We start from the raw sequence: 21,515 nt of genomic DNA on the forward strand, positions 1-21,515 counted from the left end.
AGGAGAAAAGGATTTTACGGCGAGTACACAAAAATCCCTGTTTTTGAGCATTTTCACCCTGTAGGGACATTTTTTTTTCTCTTACTTGAATGCATTTATATTTGGTTAGAAATCATTTTTGTAATTTGGTTTGATTAAAAATGTGCACGGTTTGCCCTCTATGGCCCTTTGTGCTGCCCTGGCTATTGTTGGTTGCAAAATGGGTTAAATGAGAATCTTCCAATGGGAGAGATTCTCTTATGTTATTTTTAGCTGATTTATGACCACAGACCACATCAGAGTTGTATGTGGAAGGAAACAAGGGGCCTCCAAAATATATGCATTGGAGTTAAAAAAAAAAAGTCAGATATACATCAATAAAATGTTTAAAAAAATATTACAATATTCAGAAAAATCTGGGTAATTCCTGAAGCATCTTCCGCTTGGATAACAGTTTTTTTTGTTTTGTTTGGGACGTTGGAAAAAGATGAAGTGTGAACACAGTCTTATGTTAGAAACGTGCAAATGTATAAAGGGAACCTGTCACCATAAGAGACACGGCCAACCCCTTTCAGGGCTGATATACAGTATTCTATAATGCTGTATAACTGCCCCCAGCCCGACATGCAAGAGAAGAGAAATAATTTATTACACTCAAATGAAAGGCGGTCGGGGCCCTTGGGCGTCGATGGCCTTGCTCCAGCGCCTCCCATCTTCTTACGATTCCTATCCTCCTGCTTGCTTCATGTGTATGATGCGTCCCTTCGTCATCCACACAGTCTCCTTGGCACAGCGCTCCTTCACAGGCATACTTCCCTGCCCTGTTGAGGGCAGTCAAAGGACTGCAGTGCGCATACGCCTTAGACCTTTCCTGGCACCTGCGCACTGCAGTACATTGCTCTGCCCTCAAAAGGGCAAATAAGTACGCCTGTACAGGAGCGCGGAGCGGAGGAGACGAGTCATCCACACGAAGCAAGCAGGAGGGCGGTGCCGGACCAAGAAAAGGGACCCCTCTCAGACCGGACCGCCTCGCAGGTGAGTATAAGTTACTTTTCTTCTCTTGCAGGTCGGGATGGGGGCAGATATACAGTATTAAAGAATGCTGTATATCAGCCCTGAAAGTTGATTCCCGTATCTCTTATCGGCCAAATCTGGTGACAGGTTCCTTTTAAGTTGTCAATACTTCAATTTTTACAATTGCAGCATTGCCTAAAAATTAGTTTCTTCCCCTTCCCAACCAGAGCAAAGACTAGAACACAAACATAATATGTGGATAAACCACGAATAGTCTAGGTATGTGCCACTTACTCTTGGTCACTGTAATGGCCCTTGCCTTATAAATTGTTGCTGAGCTACCAGCTAGAATGGCGGATTTTAGCCTTTCATCTTTTTTTATCTTGCAACCTTGATATAACTGGGCTGGAACTATACTACATAGAATTAAACTAAAACCTCTAAACTAATCATATATATGATAATAGAAACATTGGCATTCTACCTGTTGCAGTTCTTGCTTGACTTCCTGGGCTGTTATTTGTTCATCTGAATCCACAGTGAGGCCTACAACATCCAACCATCCTCTTAACACCACAGCGTGCTTGTGCCAGGTTCTTATGAATAAAACAAAAAATAAGAATGATAAATATTATATATATATATATATATATATATATATATATATATATATATATATATATATATATATATATATATATATATATATAGGTCAACCTTAATGAGCTTCAATGGTTATTGCAGAGGGTAAGAATAAAAGTATTGGAATATAAATAACTATTAAATTATCTGAATTGATGATGATTGGGCAGCAAGGTGTAGAGAAGAAGCTTCAGATGTAGATTTGTTGGGGGGAAAAAAATCAGTATAACTTGTATTTTATTCCTTAATCTATGCTGTTTGTATGCAAGACTTCAGTGGGCAGTCCTACTTGGTGATTGACAGCTATCTCTACATGCAGTCATACAGGAAAGACTGTCAATCACTGAATAGGACCGCCCATGGAACGCCTATGCATATAAACACCAGAGATTTCAATAAATAAAATAAGATTTACAGAAACTTTTTCCATAAAAATGTTTAACAGTATGATTGGCTTCTCCGGCTCTATATATCCTGACTGCAGGACAGATACCATTTTCAACATTACAGCTTCCCTTTAAACTTGAAAAGTGGCACTTAGAGAGGTCACACAACTGACCAGCACTTTTGTCCATTAAATGGCAGCTGGTGAAGGAGCATGCGAGTGGACCTGTCCATAAGCCTCCTCCAATTGTAAAGCACTTCACATGGGAAAGCTGCTTTTCTACTTTAGGCCGATGGTGGACAGGTCTGCTCACATGTTCCTTCTTTTGCACCCATTTTTAAATGTTTGTCAGTTTGTGAGGAAATCTGCACTAACATAAGAAAATGGTAAACCCCTTTAAGTATTGTGCATGTGTTTGTCAAATGGATATAAATCATTAAAAAAGTGTTGTGAGGGTAATACAGAAGCAGGACTGCTTCCAAAATCAGATTTGAAACCTGGATAAAGATGTACAGTGGGTACGGAAAGTATTCAGACCCCTTTACATTTTTCACCCTTTGTTTCATTACAGCCATTTGGTAAATTCTTTAAAAAAGGTCATTTTTTTTCTCATTAATGTACACTCTGCACCCCATCATGACTAAAAAAAAAACAGAAAGAGAAATTTTTGCGAAATTATTGAAAAAACAAAACTGAAATATCTCATGGTCATAAGTATTCAGACCCTTTGCTCAGTATGGAGTAGAAGCACCTTTTGAGCTAGTACAGCCACGAGTCTTCTTGGGAATGATGCAATAAGTTTTTCACACCTGGATTTGGGGATCCTCGGCCATTCTTCCTTGCAGATCCTCTCCAGTTCCGTCAGGTTGGATGGTGAACGTTGGTGAACAGCCATTTTCAGGTCTCTCCAGAGATGCTCAAATGGGTTTAGGTTAGGGGTCTGGCTGGGCCAGTCAAGAATGGTCACAAAGGCGTTCGGAAGCCACTCCTTTGTTATTTTATCTTTGTGCTTAGGGTCATTGTCTAATTAACCCCTTCATGACCAGGGGATTTTTCGTTTTTCCGTGTTCGTTTTTCGCTCCCCTCCTTCCCAGAGCCATAACTTTTTTATTTTTCCGTCAATTTGGCCATGTGAGGGCTTATTTTTTGCGGGACGAGTTGTACTTTTGAAAGACATCATTGGTTTTAGCATGTCGTGTACTAGAAAACGGGAAAAAAATTCCAAGTGCGGTGAAATTGCAAAAAAAGTGCAATCCCACATTGGTTTTTTGTTTGGCTTTTTTGCTAGGTTCACTAAATGCTAAAAATGACCTGCCATTATGATTCTCCAGGTCATTACGAGTTCATAGACACCAAACATGACTAGGTTATTTTTTATCTAAGTGGTGAAAAAAAATTCCAAACTTTGCTAAAAAAAAAAAAAAAAAAAAAAAAAAAAAAAAAATTGCGCCATTTTCCGATACTCGTAGCGTCTCCATTTTTCGTGATCTGGGGTCGGTTGAGGGCTTATTTTTTGCGTGCCGAGATGACGTTTTTAATGATAGCATTTCGGTGCAGATACGTTCTTTTGATCGCCCGTTATTGCATTTTAATGCAATGTCGCGGCGACCAAAAAAACGTAATTCTGGCGTTTCGAGTTTTTTTCCCGCTACGCTGTTTAGCGATCAGGTTAATACTTTTTTTTATTTGATAGATCGGGCAATTCTGAGCGCGGCGATACCAAATATGCGTAGATTTGATATTTTTTTTATTGATTTATTTTGATTGGGGCGAAAGGGGGGTGATTTAAACTTTTATGTTTTTTTTTATTTTTTTCACATTTTTTTAAACTTTTTTTTTTAACTTTTGCCATGCTTCAATAGCCTCCATGGGAGGCTAGAAGCAGGCACAGCACGATCGGCTCTGCTACATAGCAGCGATCTGCTGATCGCTGCTATGTAGCAGAATTGCACGTGTGCTGTGAGCGCCGACCACAGGGTGGCGCTCACAGCGACGGGCAATCAGTAACCATAGAGGTCTCAAGGACCTCTATGGCTACAATGGAGACGCATCGCCGACCCCCGGACATGTGACGGGGGTCGGCGATGACGTCATTTCCGGCCGCCCGGCCGGAAGCGGTAGTTAAATGCCGCTGTCTGCGTTTGACAGCGGCATTTAACTAGTTAATAGGTGCGGGCAGATCGCGATTCTGCCCGCGCCTATTACGGGCACATGTCAGCTGTTCAAAATAGCTGACATGTCCCGGCTTTGGTGCGGGCTCACCGCGGAGCCCTGCATCAAAGCAGGGGAGCCGGCATCGGACGGTATAGTACGTCCGATGCCGGTAAGGGGTTAAATACAGCTTGACTCCAACGAAGGAGTAAGAACCATCTCAAGGAGGATCACAAGGAAATGGACAGCATGTGACTTAAATATGAGTGTCTGAGCAAAGGGTCTGAATACTTATGAACATGTGATATTTCAGTGTTTCATTTTTAATACATTTGCTGAAAATAATATATTTCTGTTTTTTTCAGTCAGGATGGGGTGCAGAGTGTACATTAAATGTGAAAAAATGAACTTTTTTTGAATGTACCAAATGGCTGCAATTAAACAGAGTGAAAAATTTAAAGGGGTCTGAATACTTTCCGTATCCACTGTATGGTTTATATTTCATATACACATTTTATAGGCACTCCTGGCATTTGATTTAGGTGATAGCCAGCCATAGCATCATCCAACAAGTCATAGCAATTGTCAGTGAGGTTCCACAAGTGTAGTTCTTTAACAATCTCAAATAGTCAACCATGCTGTACCATGCTGTACTCCTCCACCAATCTCACAAAGAATGATCGTCAAATCCCTTACTGATGGAGCAGAGCTTTGGAATACACACTTGAAATCCATTTTTCTCTCTACAGGATTCATGGAGATAGGAACCTCGATTCCTGTAAATGCCTAGGGTCCCACCATTGGGACCCCAACAACCATACATTTGTCACCTAATCCTAGAGCACCTGTATTAGGGATCACCCACACAAGCGTATTCAAGGTATGAGTGCTATGGGGCAGTGCAGATTCACAGAATCTGTCAGTGAGTGAAAAAAATTGCAGCATGCTGCGATTTTACTTTGAAATTGTATGCCACTCACCCACTCAAGTCTATTGGTGAGTGGAAAACATCGGATTGCACTCGGATGACACCCGAGAGCAGTCCGATTTCCACGTACTCACAAAATGGAGAAATGTTGTTCTTCATCTTCTCCTCACAGGTTGAGAGAATGGGATCACACTATGCTGACACTGGGCTCAAACACTGATGAAAGTGTGATCAAGTTTCATTTGCATAATCGACCTGATTCTTCCAGTTGAGAGAATTTATGCCGTCTGACCGTAGCCTTAGGCCGGGGTCAGACGAGCGTATGGCATCAGATGCGAGCAGGAGCCGAGTGTCATGCGTCTGTGCTCCGAGCCCCTCACACAGAGAGAATCGGAGCACAGCTGCTGAGAAAACAGGATTTTTGGTTGCTTACCGTAAAATCTGTTTCTTGGAGCCTCCATTGGGGGACACAGGAACCATGGGTGTATGCTGCTGCCACTAGGAGGCTGACACTATGCAAATAAAAAAGTTAGCTCCTCCTCTGCAGTGTACACCCCACCGACTGGCATTATACTCTTCAGTTAGTGAGAAAGCAGTAGGAGAAAAATAACAAGGTTGAAAAACCATAACCACAAACTTGAGAACTGTAAACGTGAGAACAGTCATAGAACATATAACAAAAACATTGGGAGGGAGCTGTGTCCCCCAATGGAGGCTCCAAGAAACAGATTTTACGGTAAGCAACCAAAAATCCTGTTTTCTTTATCGCCTCTCATTGGGGGACACAGGAACCATGGGACGTCCCAAAGCAGTCCCAAGGGCGGGAAAAACAGACTTCCATCAGGTCAGAGGACTCACCACTGCCGGCTGCAAGATCCTTCTGCCTAGGCTGGCGTCCGCCGAAGCGTAGGTATGGACCTTGTAAAACTTGGCGAACGTGTGGATGGAAGACCAGGTTGCCGCTTTACATAGCTGTAGGGCGGAAGCCCTGTGGTGCACCGCCCAGGAGGCGCCGACTGCCCGGGCGGAGCGAGCCTTGATCCCAGAGGGAGGCACTCTGTTCTTGACCAGGTAAGCCTCCAGAATAGCCGTTCTGATCCAGCGAGCGATAGTCGCCTTAGAAGCCGGCTGGTCTCTGCGCGAGCCATCAGGAATGGCGAAAAGAGAATCCGTCTTCCGGAAAGTGGACGTTCTATCCAGATAGATCTTCACTGCCCTGACAAGGTCCAGCTTGTTCAACGATCGCTCCAGAAGATGAGTCGGAGCTGGACAAAAGGAAGGTAGAACGATGTCCTCGTTGAGGTGGAATGTGGAAACCACCTTAGGAAGAAAGGAAGGCGGAGGCCTGAGGACCACCTTGTCCTGGTGGATAACCAAGAAAGGAGGACGGCAAGAGAGAGCCGCCAACACGGAGACGCGGCGGATAGAAGTGATGGCCACAAGAAAGGCCACCTTCAAGACAGAACTGATAGGGAAACCTCCCTGAGAAGTTCAAAGGGGGGAACCCTCAGAACGTCCAGTACCAGGTTTAAATCCCATGAATCCACAGGGGCCCTGTACGGAGGGACCGCGTGGGCTACTCCTTGAAGGAAGGTCTTAACCTGTGGTCTGGAAGCTAAAGTCTTTTGAAAAAGGATGGAAAGCACAGAAACCTGGCCCTTCAGGGAACTAAGAGCATGGTCCGAATCCAGTCCTGCCTGAAGGAAAACCAAGATGGAAGGCAGGGAAAAGGACATAGGTGAAACGCGGTTGGACTCGCACCAACGGAAGTAAGCCTTCCAGGCACAATAGTAGATCCTGGAAGACGAAGGCTTCCGAGCCTGAATCATGGTGAAAATCACCCGGGCCGAAAGGCCGGACGCTCTTAGAACTGCGGTCTCAACAGCCACGCCGATAAACTGAGCGACTGAGAATTCGGGTGGGAGATCGGACCCTGAGACAGCAGATCGGGCCAGACTGGAAGGCGCTAGGGAGCGTCCGCGAGAAGATTGATGAGCTCCACGAACCAAGCTGTCCAAGGCCAATCCGGGGCGATTAGAATGACCGGCATCCCTTCTGCTTTGATCTTTTTCAGCAGTTTGGGAAGCAAGGGAAGGGGTGGGAACAGGTAGGGCAGCCCGAACTGTGACCAAGGAATGGCCAGAGCGTCGACGTCCACTGCGAGAGGATCGCGAGACCTGGAGACGAACCGCGGAATCTACCTGTTCGTTCGAGACGCCGTGAGGTCCACGTCCGGAGTCCCCCATCGAAGACAAATATGATGGAAGACCTCCGGACGTAAGGACCATTCCCCTGCCGCGAGACCCTCGCGGCTGAGGAAGTCGGCGGCCCAATTGTCCATGCCGGGGATATGCACCGCGGATATCACCGGAACCGTTGCCTCTGCCCAAAGGAGAATCCTGGATACCTCGGCCAAGGCGCTCCGAGTTCCCCCCTGATGGTTGACATATGCCACCGCCGTGGCATTGTCCATCTGGATTCGGATAGGAAGGCCCCTGCGAATCCTTTCCCAGTGACGAAGGGACAGAAAAAAATGGCCCGGATCTCGAGGACATTGATCGGTAAGGTTGACTCTTGCGCTGACCAGCGGCCCTGTACAGTCAGGTGGCGAAACACTGCACCCCAGCCGAGCAGGCTGGCATCCGTCGTCACCACTTGCCAGTGAACTGGAAGGAAGGACCTGCCCTGGGACATGAGAGACCGTTTGACTCAGGGGGGAGAGTCGGATCGGGCGGTCCATGGGGAAGACAGACCTGTTCCACTGAGACAGGATGGCTTGCTGAAGAGGTCGAGAATGAAATTGGGCGAAGGGAATCGCTTCCAATGTTGCTACCATCCTCCCCAAAACCTTCATGGCCGATCGGAGGGAGGGAGGCCGAGGGCACTGGAGCACGCGTACGTCCTGACGAAGAATGGATCTCTTGACTTCGGGGAGAAAGACCCTGGTCCGACGGGTGTCGAAGAGCATGCCCAGAAAGATGATGCGCTGAGAAGGAATAAGACAGGACTTCTTCCGGTTGACCAACCACCTGAAAACGGGCTAGGGTATCAACGATGGACAGGCTTTCGTGGGCCTGAGAAAAGGACGGAGCCTTGATGAGGATGTCGTCGAGGTATGGAAAAAGACCCAGACCTCTGACCCTCAAGATGGCCATCAGTGCCGCCATGATCTTCGTGAAGACTCTTGGGGCGGTATGCAAGACCGAACGGCAGGGCGACGAACTGAAAGTGTTCCTGGAGCACCGTAAAGCGCAGGAATCGGTGATGTCCTGGAAATATCGGAACATGGAGGTAGACATCCTGAACATCTATGGAACACAGAAATTCGTGAGCCTCCATAGAAGCGATTACCGAACGAAGGGATTCCATCCTGAAGTGCTTTAGACGGACTCTCCTGTTCAGTAATTTGAGATCCAGAATGGGACGCACTCTGCCGTCTTTTTTCGGTACTACAAAAAGGTTTGAGTAGAAATCTGTGAACCGTTCTTTTTCTTGGACGGGAACGATTACCCCGGCTTTGAGGAGAGACGCGATGGCTGCGAAGAAACCCGGAACTAGAGCGGAATCTCGTGGAGGTCGGGATTCGAAGAAATGATCCCGGGGTCGAGAAAGGAACTCTATCTTGTATCCCGAGGATACAACTTCCCTGACCCAAGCGTCCTCTCCTGAGGAGATCCAGACGTCCCTGAAGAAGAGACGGCCGCCCAGCCTGGGAAGTGGCCTGGCTACTAGTCGAGTCATGCCGAGGAGGTCCTTCCAGTCCTGGACCTGGAGGATCTACCCTGGGAGTAGCGAGGAAGGAGTGGGCCTCAAGGATACCGTCTTCTCCTCTTGACGGCCTGTGGCCTCTGTTGCTGCTGGGAGAAGGAATTTGATGCCGCGAAGCGCCAAAAGGACCGAAAAGACCAAAATTGACGTCTAGGAGGAGGGCGTCGAGGCTAGGCCTGGGGAAGAAGGGAACTCGTACCCCCTGTAGCGTCCTTAATGAGTTGGTCTAGCTTAGAACCAAAGAGACGAGACCCCTGAAAAGGAAGGCTGGTAAGGGACTTTTTAGAAGACAAATCCGCCTGCCAGGCCTTAAGCCAAACGGTTCGGCGGATGGCAACCGCGTTGCTGGACGCCTGAGCCGCACAAGACGCGGCGTCCAGGGAGGCGGAGACCAGATATTCACCCGCGTGAGAAATCTGGTAGGCAAGTTCCGCCAGCTGTCCGGATTGAACCCCGTCCAGGATGCCCTGACGGAGCTGTTTGGCCCATTTGGAAATGGATTTTGAAACCCAAGTGAAAGCGAAGGCCGGGCAAAGACTAGCTGAGGCCGCCTCAAAGGCTGACTTCGCGAAAGATTCTATGACCCTATCGTTAGAATCTTTCAGCGATGCTCCGCTGGACAGTGGGAGAACCGTGTTGGTGGACAGTCTGGAAACTGGAGGGTCCACTGAAGGAGAAGCAGTCCAATTAGCGGTGAGCTCCGAAGAGAAGGGATATAACACGCCAAGTCGCTTTCCTCTCTGAAAGCGTCTGGTCGGGTTCTCTCTTTCTCTAGCCATAATCTCCTCGAATTCTGGGTGAGGAGCGAAAAACTTGGAAGGTGGTTTAGCCCGTCTAAACGAAACCGCCTGATCTGCGGGTTCCGTAGAGGACTCTTTGATGCCACAGGTTTGATTTATCGCTCCAATAAGATTCAGAACCATATCCCTCATGGTAGCGATTTGGTTCGAATCCAGCTCCGAAACATCCTCCGAGGGGACATCAGAGAACGCCTCGCCTGACTCAGGGGAGGAGGATCGGGAGGACGCCGACCGCAGAGGAGGACCGAGTGGCGAGATGGAACAAGAAGAGGACTCAGACCGGCGTTCCTGTCTGGACCTTTTGCGGCTAGCCGTGGATGGCTCGGACGGAATTTCCTGCGTCCCGCTGGCTACTGCGGGGGTCTGCAGGGGTAACCGATCCAGCACGGACACCAGGGTTTGAGACACCCGTGTTAAATCGGCCACCGATTGGGACAGAGAGGAGGCCCAGCCTAGGATGGGGGGGATCACTCTCGGGTGGATCGCCCGGGGGATCCTGGGCAGTGGGAACAAACGGGTTGCTGCAGGACTGACATATGCAAAGTACTTGACTAAGACAGATGAGGAAGAAGCAGGAGGACGAGAGCGGCCCCCTTTAAGAGGTAGACATTTTGAGAAGGTCCCTGAAGAAAATGCCGGCGGGTTAGGGGACAGTGGGGCAGAGGGGATGTCAGTCTGCAGTGCAGCTACTCACGGACCCCGGTCCTGGAAGATGTTCCGCTTGCGGTGGGTCTCCGATGAAAGAAGGTGGAACTCCTGCCCTGAGGTGCTGTAGTCCTAGTGCGGTGGCGATGTGAGGGTCGCGCTGCGTGAGCACCTGCTCCTGAGGAGCGGTGAGGGCCCACAGACGTTGTCCCTGGAAGAAGGGGGCGGAGTCAGCAATAGAAGCGCCGGTGGGCAGGGCACGGAATGTCGGGCGGGAAAAAGCCCGCCCGCAGAAGCGGTAGTAGAGGAGCGCGGGACCGGAAGTAGGCCCCGGCCTAAGCCGGGACCTAAAGTAGAGGCCGGCGCCGCCGGAGAAGGGAACCGCGGCGCCGGAGCAGTGCACCGCAGGCACTGAGTAGAACCGCCCGGGAAAGCGGAAGTGGCGGGGTCGCGGCGCCAGAAGTAGGCCCCGGCAGAAGCCGGGACCTAAATTAGAGGCTGGCGCCGCCGGAGAATCGTGGCGCCGGAGCGCCGCCGGAGAATCGCGGAGCCGGAGCGCCGCAGAAAGTAAGTGGCACGGCATCCTGCCAAGGATGCCGTGCAGACACAGGACACATTGTGGCCGCCGAGAAGTGAGACCGCAGGGGGGAGCGGCGCGGCAGCCTGCTAGGCTGAGACTCTATAAGGGAGACATTGTGGCTGTGCGGCCGCCAATGAAGGAGAGCTTAGGAGGAAAATGAGTTACAGCCCTTGTGGCTGTCCCTGGGATCCCTCTAAAATAAACGCCATGAGGGAGGACCGGGGGACATCTGGAGAAAAGATCCCGGGGGAATGGAGGGGAAATACTCACCTAAACATCCCACGCCGTTACTAATCTGAGGGGAATGAGACGTCCACGGAGCTGTGATGGACGTCCTCGTCTCCTCCGACCGACAGGCTCTGGTAGGCGAGTGGGTGGGGGACGGGGCCAGGACCGGACTTCTGAGCACGCTTGTGTGCTAGGATCTTGGTCCTGGAGAGGGATCTATGAGGATACGGGGTGGCAGTACACGCCGTACTCATAGTCCGCTTTGTGGGACTACAGGTGTGACTGCTCACCCTGTATCCCTTCCGAAAAAACCTGAAAGAAAACGACGCACATTGAGGTAGATAAGGGTCTAATAAAAGACCCGTGTCCACCTCCTACTGACACTAAGCTAAACTGAAGAGTATAATGCCAGTCGGTGGGGTGTACACTGCAGAGGAGGAGCATGGAAAGTCTACTTCTAAAGCAGATAGATGAAGCTGCAACCCATAATGAGGTCCTGGTTATGGGGGACTTTAACTACCCGGATATTAACTGGGAAACAGAAACCTGTGAAACCCATAAAGGCAACAGGTTTCTGCTAATAACCAAGAAAAATTATCTTTCACAATTGGTGCAGAATCCAACCAGAGGAGCAGCACTTTTAGACCTAATACTATCTAATAGACCTGACAGAATAACAAATCTGCAGGTGGTTGGGCATTTAGGAAATAGCGACCACAATATTGTGCAGTTTCACCTGTCTTTCACTAGGGGGACTTGTCAGGGAGTCACAAAAACATTGAACTTTAGGAAGGCAAAGTTTGAACAGCTTAGAGATGCCCTTAATCTGGTAGACTGGGACAATATCCTCAGAAATGAGAATACAGATAATAAATGGGAAATGTTTAAGAACATCCTAAATAGGCAGTGTAAGCGGTTTATACCTTGTGGGAATAAAAGGACTAGAAATAGGAAAAACCCAATGTGGCTAAACAAAGAAGTAAGACAGGCAATTAACAGTAAAAAGAAAGCATTTGCACTACTAAAGCAGGATGGCACCATTGAAGCTCTAAAAAACTATAGGGAGAAAAATACTTTATCTAAAAAACTAATTAAAGCTGCCAAAAAGGAAACAGAGAAGCACATTGCTAAGGAGAGTAAAACTAATCCCAAACTGTTCTTCAACTATATCAATAGTAAAAGAATAAAAACTGAAAATGTAGGCCCCTTAAAAAATAGTGAGGAAAGAATGGTTGTAGATGACGAGGAAAAAGCTAACATATTAAACACCTTCTTCTCCACGGTATTCACGGTGGAAAATGAAATGCTAGGTGAAATCCCAAGAAACAATGAAAACCCTATATTAAGGGTCACCAATCTAACCCAAGAAGAGGTGCGAAACCGGCTAAATAAGATTAAAATAGATAAATCTCCGGGTCCGGATGGCATACACCCACGAGTACTAAGAGAACTAAGTAATGTAATAGATAAACCATTATTTCTTATTTTTAGTGACTCTATAGCGACAGGGTTTGTTCCGCAGGACTGGCGCATAGCAAATGTGGTGCCAATATTCAAAAAGGGCTCTAAAAGTGAACCTGGAAATTATAGGCCAGTAAGTCTAACCTCTATTGTTGGTAAAATATTTGAAGGGTTTCTGAGGGATGTTATTCTGGATTATCTCAATGAGAATAACTGTTTAACTCCATATCAGCATGGGTTTATGAGAAATCGCTCCTGTCAAACCAATCTAATCAGTTTTTATGAAGAGGTGAGCTATAGACTGGACCACGGTGAGTCATTGGACGTGGTATATCTCGATTTTTCCAAAGCGTTTGATACCGTGCCGCACAAGAGGTTGGTACACAAAATGAGAATGCTTGGTCTGGGGGAAAATGTATGTAAATGGGTTAGTAACTGGCTTAGTGATAGAAAGCAGAGGGTGGTTATAAATGGTATAGTCTCTAACTGGGTCGCTGTGACCAGTGGGGTACCGCAGGGGTCAGTATTGGGACCTGTTCTCTTCAACATATTCATTAATGATCTGGTAGAAGGTTTACACAGTAAAATATCGATATTTGCAGATGATACAAAACTATGTAAAGCAGTTAATACAAGAGAAGATAGTATTCTGCTACAGATGGATCTGGATAAGTTGGAAACTTGGGCTGAAAGGTGGCAGATGAGGTTTAACAATGATAAATGTAAGGTTATATACATGGGAAGAGGGAATCAATATCACCATTACACACTGAACGGGAAACCACTGGGTAAATCTGACAGGGAGAAGGACTTGGGGATCCTAGTTAATGATAAACTTACCTGGAGCAGCCAGTGCCAGGCAGCAGCTGCCAAGGCAAACAGGATCATGGGGTGCATTAAAAGAGGTCTGGATACACATGATGAGAGCATTATACTGCCTCTGTACAAATCCCTAGTTAGACCGCACATGGAGTACTGTGTCCAGTTTTGGGCACCGGTGCTCAGGAAGGATATAATGGAACTAGAGAGAGTACAAAGGAGGGCAACAAAATTAATAAAGGGGATGGGAGAACTACAATACCCAGATAGATTAGCGAAATTAGGATTATTTAGTCTAGAAAAAAGACGACTGAGGGGCGATCTAATAACCATGTATAAGTATATAAGGGGACAATACAAATATCTCGCTGAGGATCTGTTTATACCAAGGAAGGTGACGGGCACAAGGGGGCATTCTTTGCGTCTGGAGGAGAGAAGGTTTTTCCACCAACATAGAAGAGGATTCTTTACTGTTAGGGCAGTGAGAATCTGGAATTGCTTGCCTGAGGAGGTGGTGATGGCGAACTCAGTCGAGGGGTTCAAGAGAGGCCTGGATGTCTTCCTGGAGCAGAACAATATTGTATCATACAATTATTAGGTTCTGTAGAAGGACGTAGATCTGGGGATTTATTATGATGGAATATAGGCTGAACTGGATGGACAAATGTCTTTTTTCGGCCTTACTAACTATGTTACTATGTTACTTTTTTATTTGCATAGTGTCAGCCTCCTAGTGGCAGCAGCATACACCCATGGTTCCTGTGTCCCCCAATGAGAGGCGATAAAGAAATGAATTTCTCCATCTCCTCCATTGCCAGGGTCAGTGTATTATGCACATCACTCGGATGATATCCGAGTCATGTGCGTTGTCTCACTCACACCAATAGGCTTATATGGATGCGAGTGAGACGAGACTCGGCTGAGTGTCGGTGACAATCGCAGCATTCTGCGATTTCACTTGCACGTATAATATGGCCGATCAAAAAACCGGTGATGGGAGCTGCTCCATAGACGAATACTGGTCCGAGTGCTATGCAATGTTTTATCACATAGCACTCGTCTGTATTCATCGCTAGTGTGACCCCGGCCTTATAATAAAAATGACTAAGAGCATGCACTTTGGTTTCATATACTTAAGCATCTGACTTCACATATCCTCCAAAAATGTGCACTAAGGCCGTGTTCACTATTTCAGAAATTGGGAACATTCATAAAAGTACGGTATATCTTCATCCTATACCACTGTATATAGCTATACCATGGTAAAGATCAGGCATTGTCCACAATGATAAAATAAAACCATATTCTGACATAATTCTTCATGGTGAGCCAGTGTATAGGAAAGTGAAGTCTAAATGAACAGCAAAGTTGAGCGTTCATATAGCATGAGCAAATCAGTTCTCACAATAGCCAAAAGTTAAACTGAGAGCATCAAACAGCTGCCCTAAAAACCAGAAGCCAACATATGCCATATCGTAGATGCCCTTAGTGAAAGGGTTCAGTCCTTTAAGCGTTACATAATGCATCCATACAGTGAGCACGGTAATGACAACAAACCTTAGTTCTTGTTTCTGGTGCTGGTACTGCTGCAGAATATACTGAATTTCAGAAAGTTCCTGTTGTAGGGAGGTTGTCTTTGTCACTTGTGTTGTCAGTAAGTCTCTGTTCTCTTGAAGATCTGCATTTTCTGGAATAGCAGTATGTTATTGAAGTCATATAAGCTTGTCACACCTTATCCATGCTAAATAGTACATTGTTTAAAGAAAATTGTAGAGTTATGCAATTTATTAGCCTTTAATATATGATTTTACTAATAAGTTAGCACTGAGCTAATCCTACATTTCTTTTTACCTGTGGAGGGAGGGTTTAGTACTTTTGTGCCATGTAAAAAGTCATTTGGTGACAGCAGACGGCTGGAATAATCTGAAAAAATCTGAGTTTTCTATGGAAAAAGAAAAATCAATATCTTAACCATGTGAAATTTCTAGTAAATCAGGAGGCCAAAGCTATACTGTGAACACTAAAGACTACAATATATGACATCAAATCACTTAAGTATCTACTCACAGTGTCTGCTTGCTCCCCAAACACTGGCTTAATCCAAGGAGGTGGTGTTAATGGTTTATCTGGTGGTGCCTGGTGTGAACGAGTGACTTGAGCGGCTGCAGGAGGTTTCATTCCCACGTCAGGTGGACTATCCATGCATGGGGAGTATTTCTCGTTATTATTTCTTGTGCTAGAATCCCTAGAAAAGGTAAATGATTTGTAGAAAGATTTTCTATTTTCTTGTTTAAGTTCTGCATCAGAATATAAAGCACTTTGCAACTTCTCACACTATGTTTCCTGCTTCAACAATCACTGTTCCAAGGAGACCCTCTCTTTCCAAGGATTGCAATAAGAAATCTGGTGTCCGAGGTTTAAGACGATCTTTCCGTAAAGCAGGTCTAGAACCAGAATATAAATTAGTAGCTATATTGTACATAACAAAAAAAATATAGCGTCTTCAGCTATTCATAGCTATCTTACATTGCGCTGAGGGTGGGTTCACCACCAGAAAGGGGTGTAGTGACAACTTTGTTAGTAACAAGATCAACTTGTGTGCAGTCAAACTCTTCCTGGGATCGCATGTGGGTAATTGGTAATTGAAAAGTCACTTTTTTCTGCGGGGGGATTTGGGGATTCTTCTTGAAAACTTTCTCCTTCCAGATCATTGCACAGCGACGTACTGCCAGATTCTGAATGTGCACCTCCTATATTAAAAAACAAATAACATGTTGTTAATATAGATAATAAAATATGATGGATCCAGTGATATTTTCCGCAGTAGTAGGATATCTAAGGGTATATATAGTCAACTTTTGAACAATAAAGTAGACCCATAGTGATTTTTTTATTCTTTGACAAGTCCCCCAGTACATAGAATGGTGATCTAGGTTATTGTCACCTTATTTCTTGCTTTCCATCTGTAAATTGCTGATATTCACTAACACCGGAGCTACCGCCTCACCAACACCGAAGCTACCGCCTCACCAACACCGGAGCTACCGCCTCACCAACACCGGAGCTCCTGCAACCCTCAACCTACTGTCTCCTTCCCCATAATCCTGTAGAATGTAAGCCCGCAAGGGCAGGGTCCTCGCCCCTCTGTATCAGTCCGTCATTGTTAGTTTGTTTACTGTATGTGATATTTGTAACTTGTATGTAACCCCTTCTCATGTACAGCACCATGGAATCAATGGTGCTATATAAATAAATAATAATAATAATAATAATATTCTTCTCTTCATTTGAGTCATATGATCACATGGTGAGTCTCCCTAGGAAGTATATGGTTTTATGTTCTCTAAAGGGAGATACCATCTGAGATAACAGAACATCATGAATTGGAGCATATATGTTCTCCATTGGAGGAACAGGAACTCCTATCACAGTTACTGTTGATGATTACACAGCTCTAGTCACACTGTTTTAATGAAGCAGATGACAGATCAGCGTCCCCAACTGTAAGCTCATAATATATCACCTTGGTTAGGAGAATATAGAGATAAAGATATCGTACTGGCTATAGCTGCCCATGTGATGCTATGCTAATGCACCTTGGGAGAACATAGAGGTATTAAATGCAGACTGAAATATGAGACTCACGATAGTGTCTAAAGAGGCCTCTGAACTGCAGATCAGTATGCACATTATAGTTATAATAAAAGTGCAGTTACAGACAATCATGTGGGGGGTAAAATAATGGGGAAAAAAAAAAATCACTGGATGACTTCTTTAACCTCTTAAGGACTAGGCAAATTTTTTATTTTACAATTTCGTTCTTTAACCCCTTCTTCCAAGAGCCATTAAACTTTTTTTTTTCCCCACCGTCATCGCTATATGAGGTCTTGTTTTTTACAGAGCAATTTATACTTTTGAATAACACCATCTACGTTATGTGAATTACGGTAAAATGGGAAAACATATTCTATGTGCTATAAAATCGTGGAACAATTGTTTTGGGGGTTTTGTTTTCGTGTTCATTTAACAGGTTAAGAGTAATAGGTGGAGCTCGACTCCACCCTCATCTGTTAGTAGCAAATGATGGCTGAAAAACACAGCCATTATCAGATGGGAATACTTTGGGCTCATTCCCTGAGCCTGCTTCATATATCCACTCCCAACAAGCGCTCATCCTTATAAGGGCTTAAAGACAATATCATTATTCCATGAATTCATTAAAAGAGAACCTATCAAATCAATATGAAGTAAATGGAAACAAAAAATGCAACATTTCTTAAATATAAAGTAGGGGAAATAAGTATTTGATCCCTTGTCGATTTTTTAAGTTTGCCCACTGACAAAGACATGAGCAGTCTATAATTTTAAGGGTAGGTTAATTTTAACATTGAGATATAGAATATCAAAAATAAAATCCAGAAAATCACATTGTACAAATTATATAAATTTATTTGCATTTTGCTGTGGGAAATAAGTATTTGATCCCTCTGGAAACAAGACTTAATACCAAACCTTGTTGGATAGCACAGCTGTCAGACGTTTTTTTTGTAGTTGATGATGAGGTTTGTGCACATGTCAGGAGGAATATTGGTCCACTCCTCTTTGCAGATCATCTCTAAATAATTAAGAGTTTGAGGCTGTCGCTTGGCAACTCGGAGCTTCAACTCCCTCCATAAGTTTTCTATGGGATTAAGGTCTGGAGACTGGCTAGGCCACTCCATGCATGACCTTAATGTGCTTCTTTTCGAGCCACTCCTTTGTTGCCTTGGCTGTACATTTTGGATCATTGTCTTGCTGGAAGACCCAGCCACGACCCATTTTTAATGTCCTGGCAGAGGGAAGGAGGTTGTCACTCAGGACGTTACGGTACATGGCTCCATCCATTCACCCATTGACGTGATGAAGTAGTCCTGTGCCCTTAGCATAGAAACACAAAACAAAATGTTTCCACCTCCATGCTTGACAGTGGGGATGGTGGTCTTTGGGTCATAGGCAGCATTTCACTTCCTCCAAACACGGCGAGTTGAGTTAATGCCAAAGAGCTCAATTTTTGTCTCATCTGACTACAGCACCTTCTCCCAATCACTCACAGAATCATGCAGGTGTTCATTGGCACACTTCAGACGGGCCTGCACATGTGCTTTCTTGAGGAGGGGGATCTTGCGGGCACTGCAGGATTTTAAACCTTTACGGTGTAATGTGTTAACCAATGGTTTTCATGGTGACTGTGGTCTCAGCTGCCTTGAGATTATTAACAAGTTCCCCCTGTGTAGTTTTAGGCTGATCTCTCACCTTCCTCATTATCAAGGATACCCCACAAGGTGAGATTTTGCATGGTGCCCCAGATCGATGTCGATTGACAGTCATTTTGTATTTCTTCCATTTTATTACTATTGCACCAACAGTTGTCTCCTTCTCACCTAGCGTCTTACTTATGGTTTTGTAGCCCATTCCAGCTTTGTGCAGGTCTATGATCTTGTCCCTGACATCCTTATAAAGCTCTTTGATCTTGCCCATATTGTAGAGATTAGAGTCTGACTGATTCATTGAGACTGTGAACAGGAGGAGTCTTTTATAAAGGTGACTATGTAAGACAGCTGTCTTTATTGCAGGTAACGAGTTGATTAGGAGCGTCTAACTGGTGTGTAGGAGCCAGAACTCTTAATGGTTGGTAGGGGATCAAATACGTATTTCTCACTGCAAAATACAAATACATTTTGACAGCTTTCTGGATTTTACTTTTGATATTCTATCTCTCAATGTTAAAATTAACCTACCCTTAAAATTATAGACTTCATGTCTGTCAGTGGGCAAACTTTAAAATCAGCAAGGGATGAAATACTTATTTTCCCCACTGTATATATCGGATTTTTCAGATTATAAGACACACTTTTTCCCCCCGAAATTTGGGGGGAAAATGGGGGTGCGTCTTATAATGTGGATATACCTTACCGGCCGCAGGTGTTCGGATGTGCAGTGTGGCTCGCCGCTGCGGGTGTCCAGTGCTGCGGGGGGCTCTGCCGACATCTTGTGAAAGCGCTGAGAACTCCATCTGCGCATGCGCTGTCCCAGTCTGGTAGCCATTCTCCCGGAGTCCAGTCCACCGCATAGGAAACCATGTCACTGCTGGGGCTCTGGGCTTTCACAAGATGTCGGCAGAGTCCCCGCAGCACCGGACACCCGCAGCAGTGCAACGCACCACACATCCAAACACCCACTCATCTAACGCCTGCGGCCTGTAGCAACACTCCACTCTTGCCTCCTCCAGAGGCAACCCTGCTTCACCACAGCCACCACCTCCCGGTAAGCAATAAGACGCATGGATTAAAAGAAGCACCACCATTTTATTAAAAAAAAAAAAAAAAAAAAGTTTTTTTTTCCTATTCTTCTCTTCAAAATTTGGGGTGCGCTTTATAATCCGGTGCATCTCCTAATCCACAAAATTCGGTAATTAGGAAAACTAAAAGAAGTCGTGTCTAGTTTAATGATGAAAGCTCTGGCCCTTTTAGAAAGGGAGACTGAAATAGTGCTCTCCATGGTCTCACTACTCTGACAACTGTGTGAGACTTCCTGCTTTGGAGGAGACTAGAAGTATGCAGCATGTAATCATGGGAGGTTTGAGCTATTGCCTTAGTTCATGTTAAATGTAGTTATATAGGAAGCAATGTAAGATGGATTCCTGTACATTAGGGAGCGGGAGGAGAATGCTGGAAAGAAAGTCTCACATGCAATGGCCCAATCATGTTCATTTCATGATCTTTTTTAAACTTGTTTTATTGAAGATTGTACAACATAAGGTTACATCATAAAACAAAGGAACAAACATTTCTCATTTACACGGTCTGAAAATTTTAATCTTGCCCTTAACATACCATGAGTCTAATATATTAACCAGAAGCATGCGACACCCATGTCAGGCACCAAATATCACAAACTTTAATAATGATAGTCCCCTCCTCATCGCCTTGGGACTAATGTGTGTCAAGGGGAATCAAACCAACACTGGCATACCTTATCAAAATTTTTGAGGATAATGTCTATTTTTATATACCACTCTCATAGGAAGTTGCAATATTTACCTTATTGACCCAGTGTGAAATTTGTTGGGATCATCTATCCATCCATCCATCTCATGGTGATTGTTTTTATCTAGCAAGGCTATTTCCCTCAGAAGAGTGTGATGATAGTGAGGACAGGTCTCCTCAGAGATTCCTAATAAACACACCTTAGGGCAGAGTGGCACAGGGGATTGTATGATCACGTTGAGAATAGCTATAACCTCTTTCCAAAAGTATTCAATAGAAGGGCCATACCATGTCAGGTGTGTAAAATCAGTTGCCTCTTCCCCACATCAATGGCAATTGGCAGTGGTAAATCTACCCATTTTATATAACCTGCTAGAAGTCCGGTATCATTGATGGACTATATACATTTGGATTAGCTTGTTGTTAATTCCCAGTGGAACATATTGAGAGAAGATCAAGGCCTTGCTCCAATCCTCCTCTGATGGGGGTAGGGGGTGGGGGGGTATTACCGCCCTACATTTGTCCTCAACCAATAATGGCAATGAGGAGCATCTCCTGCTTAGTAACTGGGTGTATATAAAGGAGATCAACCCCTCCCTTGGGTTTCTGGCTCCTTAGAATCCCTATGAGGGATAATGAGGATATGCAAATATTTCTAAAGTCTGGCAACTGAGTATTTAGGACATTCCTTTTTGCAGATAACTACAGAAAGAGTGTCTGGGAGCTTGATAGGGGTCAAGACTCTGGCACAGCTCTAAGTTTGACCAAAACTGATTATGTTGGGAATGTAGCAATTCGAGATGAGCACTGTTATGTCATAAACGGGACTCCGCTACTGTGTCCTTGAATTGAAAAATCTTTTGGTGACTCTCCACATTTGAACCACAAGACTGTAAAAGTATTGCTCTGGTGCCTCAAAGATTGCGCAAGGCAATGTTCAGAATTAGGCAAATGATTATCTGAAGTGATGAGCGAATATACTCGGTACTCAAGATTTCTCGAGCACGCTCGGGTGTCCTCCGAGTATTTGTAAGTGCTCGGAGATTTAGTTTTCATTGCCGCAGCTGAATGATTTACATCTGTTAGCCAG

General features: G+C 45.2%; 1 protein-coding gene across 3 annotated transcripts in view; it reads right to left on the reverse strand.

The window, feature by feature from the left end:
• SFI1 (SFI1 centrin binding protein) overlaps window positions 1–21,515 on the reverse strand; it is a 203,715-nt gene that overhangs the window by 35,653 nt on the left and 146,547 nt on the right. For all 3 annotated transcript variants that reach the window (XM_069757728.1, XM_069757746.1, XM_069757737.1), the window contains 6 exons: window positions 15,927–16,150; window positions 15,734–15,844; window positions 15,468–15,645; window positions 15,252–15,342; window positions 14,958–15,087; window positions 1,478–1,589 (listed from right to left, as the gene is read on the reverse strand). In XM_069757728.1, the coding sequence (XP_069613829.1) occupies window positions 1,478–1,589; window positions 14,958–15,087; window positions 15,252–15,342; window positions 15,468–15,645; window positions 15,734–15,844; window positions 15,927–16,150 (846 nt within the window). The remainder of the gene's footprint in view (window positions 1–1,477; window positions 1,590–14,957; window positions 15,088–15,251; window positions 15,343–15,467; window positions 15,646–15,733; window positions 15,845–15,926; window positions 16,151–21,515) is intronic.

Source organism: Ranitomeya imitator, chromosome 1 (genome assembly GCF_032444005.1).
Source record: "Ranitomeya imitator isolate aRanImi1 chromosome 1, aRanImi1.pri, whole genome shotgun sequence".
In the NCBI taxonomy this organism is placed as follows: Eukaryota; Metazoa; Chordata; class Amphibia; order Anura; family Dendrobatidae; genus Ranitomeya; species Ranitomeya imitator.